The 9,652-nt window shown below is 38.4% G+C and overlaps 1 protein-coding gene across 4 annotated transcripts; it reads right to left on the reverse strand.

Annotated features, from left to right (window-relative positions):
- Nucleotides 1-3,356: 3,356 nt before the first annotated feature.
- Nucleotides 3,357-8,307, reverse strand: ikzf5 (IKAROS family zinc finger 5). 4 transcript variants are annotated; one of them, XM_048191256.1, is made up of 4 exons: nucleotides 7,965-8,307; nucleotides 7,401-7,569; nucleotides 5,410-5,583; nucleotides 3,357-5,304 (listed from the first exon to the last, which is right to left on the reverse strand). In XM_048191256.1, exons 2-4 carry the CDS (start codon nucleotides 7,531-7,533, stop codon nucleotides 4,355-4,357), a joined length of 1,257 nt encoding a protein of 418 aa, XP_048047213.1. In that variant the 5' UTR covers nucleotides 7,534-7,569; nucleotides 7,965-8,307; the 3' UTR covers nucleotides 3,357-4,354. The 4 variants fall into 4 exon arrangements, with proteins under 4 accessions (XP_048047213.1, XP_048047212.1, XP_048047214.1 ...); XM_048191255.1 differs by having other exon boundaries at nucleotides 7,401-7,583; nucleotides 7,965-8,306; XM_048191257.1 differs by lacking the exon at nucleotides 7,965-8,307 and adding an exon at nucleotides 7,797-7,934 and having other exon boundaries at nucleotides 7,401-7,583.
- Between the last annotated feature and the right edge of the window lie 1,345 nt (nucleotides 8,308-9,652).

Below are 9,652 nucleotides of genomic sequence, written 5' to 3' on the forward strand. Positions count from 1 at the left end.
CTCAGAAAATTAGAATATTGTGAAAAGGTTCAATATTGAAGACACCTGGTGCTACACTCTAATCAGCTAATTAACTTAAAACACCTGCAAAGGCCTTTAAATGGTCTCTCAGTCTAGTTCTGTAGGCTACACAATCATGGGGAAGACTGCTGACTTGACAGTTGTCCAAAAGACAACCATTGACACCTTGCACAAGGAGGGCAAGACACAAAAGGTCATTGCAAAAGAGGCTGGCTGTTCACAGAGCTCTGTGTCCAAGCACATTAATAGAGAGGTGAAAGGAAGGAAAATATGTGGTAGAAAAAAGTGTACAAGCAATAGGGATAACCGCACCCTGGAGAGGATTGTGAAACAAAACCCATTCAAAAATGTGGGTAGTGGACTGCAGCTGGAGTCAGTGCTTCAAGAACCACTACGCACAGACGTTTGCAAGACATGGGTTTCAGCTGTCGCATTCCTTGTGTCAAGCCACTCTTGAACAACAGACAGCGTCAGAAGCGTCTAAAGACAAAAAGGACTGGACTGCTGCTGAGTGGTCCAAAGTTATGTTCTCTGATGAAAGTAAATTTTGCATTTCATTTGGAAATCAGGGTCCCAGAGTCTGGAGGAAGAGAGGAGAGGCAACCAATCCACGTTGCTTGAGGTCCAGTGTAAAGTTTCCACAGTCAGTGATGGTTTGGGGTGCCATGTCATCTGCTGGTGTTGGTCCACTGTGTTTTCTGAGGTCCAAGGTCAACGCAGCCGTATACCAGGAAGTTTTAGAGCACTTCATGCTTCCTGCTGCTGACCAACTTTATGGAGATGCAGATTTCATTTTCCAACTGGACTTGGCACCTGCACACAGTGCCAAAGCTACCAGTACCTGGTTTAAGGACCATGGTATCCCTGTTCTTAATTGGCCAGCAAACTTGCCTGACCTTAACCCCATAGAAAATCTATGGGGTATTGTGAAGAGGAAGATGCGATATGCCAGACCTAACAATGCAGAAGAGCTGAAGGCCACTATCAGAGCAACCTGAGCTCTCATAACACCTGAGCAGTGCCACAGACTGATCGACTCCATGCCATGCCGCATTGCTGCAGTAATTCAGGCAAAAGGAGCCCCAACTAAGTATTGAGTGCTGTACATGCTCATACTTTTCATGTTCATACTTTTCAGTTGGCCAAAATTTCTAAAAATCCTTTCTTTGTATTGGTCTTAAGTAATATTCTAATTTTCTGAGATACTGAATTTGGGATTTTCCTTAGTTATAATCATCAAAATTAAAAGAAATGAACATTTGAAATATATCAGTCTGTGTGTAATGAATGAATATAATATACAAGTTTCACTTTTTGAATGGAATTAGTTAAATAAATCAACTTTTTGATGATATTCTAATTATATGACCAGCACCTGTACAGCAGAACAGCTAAGGAATAGGCCAATGTGTTTAAAATTGAAAGTAAAAGTGTACAAGTTAGAATGTTACATGGTGGATTCTATATAGCTGTACATGTAAAGATACGGTGAGTTCATCATGTGGAATGGGCTGTTTAAATGTATTGCTCTATACGGTCTCATTTACAAGACATGGGTACTCTTTAAAGGGATAGTTCACCCAAAAATGAAATTATCCCATAATTTACTCACCCTCAAGCCATCCTGGGTGTATATAACTTTCTTCTTTAAGCTAAACACAATCGGAGTTATATTTTAAAAAATCCTGATTCTTCCAAGTTTTATAATGGGAGTGAATAGTGCCATTTTTGAAGCCCAAAAAAGCGCATCCATCCATCATAAACGTAATCCATATGGCTCCAGGGGGCTAATAAAGGCCTTCTGAAGCAAAGCTATGCGTTTTTGTAAGAAAAATATCCATAATTATAACTTCATAAACTGTAAATACTAACTTACAGTAATGGCCGTCCACGCATTCACGAGAGAGTCGAGTTTTGGCATATGATTTAGGACGCAGGTGTAGCATAAACTTATGAGAGTAGAAATAAATAGGATTGTTCAAACCCAGGCCTACTTCGCCTGCACAAGCTGACCTCCGTTACATGAGGACAGGACACCATTAACAAATAGCATCCACATTTCTAACTTTGTCAAAGTCCAAAATGTACACTTCAAAGTGTGAAAGGTAGTTAAGACATTGGTAAAATAGTCCATGTGACTGCAGTGGTTCAACTTTAATGTTACGAGGCGACGAGAATACTTGTGCGCAGAAACGAAACAAAAATAATGACTTTCTTTAGCAATTTCTTCCCTTCCGTCATTCTCCTACGCTGTTTATGTTGTAAACACAGTGCAGCGCTTCCAGGTTCTATGTCAGAACGCAGGCTCAATATTGGTCGACGCTGTACACGTGAGCTCCATGACGCATGTGTGTGCTGCTGACGCAGCTGGTCAATAATATTTTATTCATATTTAACTTTATCCAGGAAAACCATTATCCTCAGATGGTAAATGCTACATTAAGGAACCAACACTCTCTGATAAGTTCTACTGTCTAGTGTACGTTTTAGCAACTGATAGAATCCCATTCACAGATGTGTTTTGGAAAAGATGAGATATTCGTCAGAAAGTCAAAAGTTTTTTTCATCAACAGTTTAAAAACTTACATCAAAAGCAAATTTACCATGGATCATACAGTCATACAAACATCATCTTGAAATCATCTTTACAACACATATTTGAATATACAAACCTGCTTTTCTGGATATTTTGCAGCATTGCTCCAGGTCACTGTCATGACAAATATGGATCAAGTATGTCCATTGGTGAAAACTAATTTACATATTTAAATAATTATTAACAAGCCTCAGGCTTGATATACTGCTGCTGACTTGCACATTGAGTTTAAGCTTTAGTTTGACCTTCCAAATGATTTGTTCTTAAATGGAATGATGCAGTATTACAGTGGGTGTTTCCAGTGAAAGACTACCATTAGAAAATTGAAACCAGTGAGGACTTGGGTGTTCTAATTTTACAAGCATTAACTCAAATTATACAGGTGGCAATTGACAGTGTAATGGATCGTTCAGCTCGGTCATAATTCACAAAACTGTGAACTAGAAACTGGTTTCATCTTTACTGTATAGACATGTAGGTTTTAATAATTAGTTTTGTATGTAGCAGGTGTTTGTCTTTCTTTCTACACATACAGGATTTGAGATTTAATCTATGATTAAAGAATTTCTATTTCTTTAACTTTTCTGGTGGATCTAAGACATAAGAGACCTTTCAAGTTTTATTCGCAGGAAGATATTTAGGAAACTCACCACATGGCAAAGGTGGCTCCCTCACGTGGACCACATAAAAGTGCAAGGCAAACATTTTTGGTTTTGAGAATTAAATGACAGGAAAGTCATTGCAGTACACATCGCATAACTCGGGTTTATTGACATTCAACATCAAATCCACCAAAACATGTTATTCAATACTTATCTGATACTTTAGTTCATTATGCAGACAGAATTATAGTAGCACCACAGACGTTTCCAAAAACATTACAAATAACATCTACAGAATGGCACCGGTGGTAGCGATGAGGGTGAGAGAATGAAAGAGAGAGACCAGTGTGCCCACACTGCTAAAACACAATCATCAACACTGCTTTACAAAACCAGTGTATACAGCCATGTGCTATATGGTGCTAAGTAAGAAGACCTCAGGTCACTAAAATGATCAGTTTGGACAACAATCCTACAGGACACTATTTCCCACTGCTAAACAGCCAGGTACTTATCTGTGCTATTTCATTTTCAGTCTCAACCTTGATGATTTAAGTTAAGCTTAAATAATGTAGCTCTCTCAACCAATAAGCAAGTAATAATTTGTATCAATAAATCATTTTTATCTTAAATTAGAGGAAAGAAAAATTAAATATGGCAATGTCATGTTACAACATTTAAACTAAAGCGTTAGAATAGCCAAAACATTTACTGTCATTCATGTCACTGAAATCGAAATGTAAAAATAATAATAATACAAAATGTTAAGTCACAACTTTCAGAAATTAACTGTAGGCACTGATTACTGAACTCTGGCACTTATAAAAAAAAAAGAGTTGAGGCAAAATCTGTGTTCTGAATGATTACAAAATTGGAAAATTCTCAAAATCTCAAACTGGAATAATCTGGGATAGTAGTTTTTGATGTGAGAACACCATTAGCATCCACATTTCTTACCTTTTCAAAGACCAAAAAATGTGCACTTTGAATGTGGCTTACTGACTTCATCATAACATAGCAATAAAATAATTACAAAGCAGAGTCAACCAATTTTGTCTTTGGAATGTTCCAGATACTATAATTGTATTATTATGTAAAACAGGGCAATGAAGAGGCCAGCAATACCCATGTGTCCTTATTTGTGCTGACCTCTTGCAAAGTGGCAGGCAAAGTCATAGCTGTTTCTGCATCTGTGTCCGCATATGTTACACTGAAAAGGGTTCTCGTAACCATGGCAACCCATGTGGATGGTGTAGAGGATGTTGTCAGGGAAATATATGTGACAGTGGGGGCAGTGGTGAAGCATCTGGGGGTCCTGTACTGGAGTGGGCGTCCCTGGCTGGCTGTTGGTACCGCTGGGAGTGCTGGTTCTCTCGCTGCAGGGTCCCACCCCTGGGCTACAGCCACTGTGCGCTGCCGGTCTGGGCTCGGGAGTGATGGGAGAAGAAGCTTGAGCCGCGCTGACAGAAACGGCAGCGGGTGCCGTCACAGGCTGCTGGACGAGGAACGTGGGTTTTTCGTCGGGTAGAGATTCTGCTCCGGGAGATACCGGTGCACCTTGGGCTTCAGGTGGGATGCTGGCGAGCTGACCGGCCAAAGTCGAAAGCTGGTTCAGCGGGTTGTCCAATCCCATGTCCTGGTCCTCCCTGGAGCCACTTCCAATTGCTCCACCAGCTTGCGCATCCTTTCCTAGGCTGTTATAAGCCTCCTGATGGAGGTGGGCGTGAGGAGGGAGATCATGACCGAAGTCGCCCAAGTGGTGCTGCTCTGAGCTGGGCTTTTGCAATACCATGGATGGAGGGCTGAGGTTGATGAGTAGCCGGCGGCCATAACCCAGAGAGTTTCCTCTTTTCTGGAGGACACTGAGCATTTTCCGGTGTGAGATAGCAGAGCGTGCGCCCTTCATAGGAAGGAGTTTGTGTCTTCGACGTCGGTGATGAGAAAGGTTACTGCGATCGCTGCAGCGGAAAGAGCAGAGCTCACATTTGTAGGGCTTCTCACCCGTGTGAGAGCGCATGTGCGCCTCCAGGTGGCGCTCGTACGCTGAGGCGAACGGACACAAGTGACATCTATGGGGTTTTTCACCTGGAGGAAGAGATAGGGAACATCTTATGTACTTGGTAAGCTGATGAAAAGACCAAAAAGCAGCTATAAAACTAGTCAGAGTGTAACTAAAGTTTTCAGTCTTACCTGTGTGGATGCGAATGTGTTCGATTAGCCGTGCGGTGCCTCTGGTGGCGTAGTTGCAATAGCGGCACTTGAGTTTGCCATCATATGTTCTCTCAAAGCCATCCACTAACATCCCTGAACTATCTTCTAAGGATATGTCCACTGCTGGGTGCTCCAGGCCATTCTGACCAAGTTCTTTAAGGAAAAAAAGAGAACAGATTAAGACATGTGACACATCAAGATGTTGTTATATTAGAGTTTTGCATTCAGCACACTAGAATTAGGGCTGTCGCAGAAAAGGAATTTCCCTTGGGGTGATTTTGAGTTGCTCAATACTGCAATATGCGATCTTATCGCTATATTATAATTGTTATTTTGCTGTATAAATAAGCTCTTTGTGCTATTATTATTTTTTATATACAGTTAGTTCTGATTTTTGAATCTGACTGGACAAGAAGTGCTGATATTTCAGAAGTTTCAGCTCTTATGCTAGAGCGCCAAAAGTTGCATAGTGTACCTTTAAATATCATTTTAACAAATGTATCATATTTGTCAACATTTTGGCATGATATATTTTGAGGTGTCAGTGTTGAGAAGTTCAGAGACTGCATGTTAGTTAAAGTTACATTATTTAACTTTTGGCCCTCTAGCGGTTAAAAAACAAAACTGTGCATTTTGTGGAGGAACACTGTTTTGGTTGTGCTTCAGCTATGCGTGACTGCGGATGAATATGGTTCTTTCTCATAATTAAAAAGAGAGATTATCCTACTGCTCATAAAACATTCACTACAAGGTTTAAGAGATATAACCAGTTTAGATGGAAAGGATCTCAAGCTGACTAGCTGAAGACATTACAGTAGCTATACCCATTAACAGAAATGGTAGATAATGCTTTACAATAAACTCTGTTAGAGAGCTACATATGGCAATTTATCTGATCAATAAAATCCCTTACTCACCTGTTGAGTAATAAAAACCCCATCTCCACGTCACTTTACAACATTTCAAATCCCTCTGTTCTCGCTATCTCCGAAAAGCCAAGCCAATGTTGATTCTTGTTTTATTACAAGCTGTGTGACTATTGCATTCTCTTTTTGTCAGCAGACCAATTCTAAGTTTTTTTAAACATGTGATTCGAGATTTAGCGTGCACCATGTCCATCTTTCTCGCTCGTTGTGACAACTAACCTATGGCACTCCCACACCACACATGCGTCAAAGTAGCCATAGCAACTTTTCTCTATTTACAGATATAATGAGACACACACAGGCGAGTGATGTATGTACGCAATTTCCATACATGCGTTTCAATCCAGCCCGGTCTAAAATATAAATGCTTATAATAATAGGCTTACCATAGTGAATCAAGGTAAGACAAAAACACGTTTTGGAAGAAGGATTGATTATGTATTGACAAATTATTTACATTTTGTTCATTTTGAACCAATAAATGTTACATAGTGTAACTTTAATTTATTGTTCCAAAATTAACAACAAAAATGTAACAACACTGGGATCCCTGCAGCATGGCTAGAAGACATAGATAATTAAATTAAATAATAAATATTAAATAAGTAAATTATAAATAATTTAAATAAATAAATAACTTTAAAAGTGTATTAATAACTACAAACCAACAATTGGTCTCAAACTAGCACCTACTGATGGATGGCTTAAATTAGGTTAAATTTGCAAAATAAAAAAATATTTTTTACTTATTTTTTTATTTTAATAAACAGAAAAAATGTAAACCTAATGTAAAGTAAATAGAAAAAAACGTTTCTATTATTTTGTGTGACCTCCTAAAGTTGGTGAATTTCACCAGGTAAGTAAATCACCTTTTTTTTACCGAGGAAAAAAATGTTTCAGGCTCTTTTTTGTACCCTATTCATGGTAAGTACCATCAGATGAAAATGTATGCATGCAGATGTTTAAAAAACGTGCATTAATACTGAATCATAAAAAGCACAACTACATTCTGATACATTTTGTACATTTTTAGTCGAGCATTACCTCCTTGGAGATCCTCACTGTCTTTCACTCCAATGACAGAGCCAGATATCATGTTGACATGTTGGGTCTGCTGACTCAGGTACTCCTGAAAGTCCTTCACAAAATCCAGTGGTTCTGGCTTCTCCTCGCCCATTGAAAGATCTGCACCGTCGTTCTCTGCTGTCTTAAGCTAGACCAAACAGACTGTAAATAAAATACAACCAGAAGACCGTAGAGATGTAAATTTAATAAAAACTAATATATGTAACATGACACCTACTTCAAACAGCAACAAAATAAAACTTTATAAACAGTCTATAAAGTGTGAATCCAGTCGATTCTTCTACAATTACATGTAACCACAGGCAAACAGGTCGGTAAACAAATGTCATATAATATCTTAAGCTAATAAGTTACCGTGGAACTTGTGACAGTTGTAACAAACACTAATCAGTTGTATTAGTCTGGCTGTTATCCAGTTGACAAGGTAACAGGCGTTGCTATGATAGCAAGTGTGAACGTTGACGTTGCTATGTATTTCTAACTATTACGCTATCGTTAATACAAATAATTAAAAACAGTTACCTTCTCAAAAACGTCGGATGAATTAAAACCACACTCGGTTGTTGGGTGTACTGACTGTCGACCCGTTATTTAAGGAGATATTAGAAAAATGGGAGGAAATAAAGCTCCATGTTGATGCTGGACAGCTAACGTCAGCGAGTTAGCACGACTGATTCAGTTGAAAACAGATTTTAAACGAGCTTTACATTTGACCAGCCGTTAGATCGACGTGTTTGAAACATACTCCGTGTGTCCACTAGGACTGTGTCATTAGTAAACGGAGAGTAAAACCCGATGTTTGGTGGGCCAAAATGATGCTCTGCGACATCAAAACAAAAGAAACGAATGGGTGAAAGTTCAACCAGGTGGTGCGCCGCTGAAATGATTCCGACTTCGTTCTGAGTAATGAACATTTAGTTCCTGTGTGTCACTGTGAGTGTACAGGACTTCTGCAGAGCAAACCAGACGTTTAAAAGGAATGTATCCTAACACATTATCCTAAAATATGCGAACATAGGAGTGAATTATGCATAATTTCAATTTCGTGATTTGAGCTGGTGTTGCCATTTTGCCATGTCTATAGTGTTAGCCTGTATGTAGCCTAAATTTGTTAAAATGACAAACTGTCAAACAATTAAGACGTATTCAGTTATTCCCTTCCTCTAATCAAATCATGTTTTCTTAATATTTTAAATAACAAAAGCCATGTTCATAATGACGGCATATCGTCCAGGAAAGGACATCGTTTCGATGGAAAACAACAGCACAAATATTGTAGCCTATATGTAAGTATTTACAGTGGAGTTTAACTTGCTGTCATTAGCTATAGCTAATGATAAATCAGTATGATATTATAAATATTTCAAAAAGATTAAAAATATTACATTTAACTTGATACTCTCACTGTCAATGCCTCATTGAGCAATTAACTAGAGCTTTATTTCCATCTTGTTATTATGTAAATAATTTAGTTATAGGCCTAATTAAAAGCATATTTGTGAAAGTCTTGTGTGCCATTTTACCTTTTTAATATTTTCTTAAATTAGCTAGATCTTAATCATATTAATTGACATTAATATCCAAATGGTAGCCTACTGCAAAACAGATCCATTAAAAAAAAAAAAAAACCTTTTAGAGTTTCAAAACCTGCATCAAGTGCATTGATGATTCATCTCCTTTTACCAGATTGGCTAAATACATGGATAATTTCCATATTCAAATGTCATGGGCAATTTGATGAGTACTTGAGCCAATTGCATTACTTTAAATAGCAGGATTGGCTCATTTATGTTTCATAGCGTTTAATATTTAACTAGAGGGGAAGTTAGCCGAAGATCGCATTGCCCCATTTGTGTCAGGGTTGTAGGAAAACCATTGAAGAGGTTGTGACAAATGACCAGTTAGAGCGAGAGCTTTGGATCCTTATGACACTCTTCAGAGTTGTAATGAGAGGGTTCTAGTGTAACATGTGGCAATTCATTGCCTGTGATCATGGTTCACATGACCAGAAAACAACTTGTCTGGCACTCATTGGAGGTTAAAATGTTAAAAATGCCTATTCATATAACCTTATTGTGGAGTTAGACTTTTCCCCTACAGTAAAATAGGTGTTGTGGGACACATAGCAAAAAAAAAAAAAAAAAAAAAAAAAAAAGGTCAGATTTTACTACCAAGCTATTATCTAACACAAATCTTTTAGATGCCATGCG

Source organism: Megalobrama amblycephala, linkage group LG5 (genome assembly GCF_018812025.1).
Source record: "Megalobrama amblycephala isolate DHTTF-2021 linkage group LG5, ASM1881202v1, whole genome shotgun sequence".
In the NCBI taxonomy this organism is placed as follows: domain Eukaryota; kingdom Metazoa; phylum Chordata; class Actinopteri; order Cypriniformes; family Xenocyprididae; genus Megalobrama; species Megalobrama amblycephala.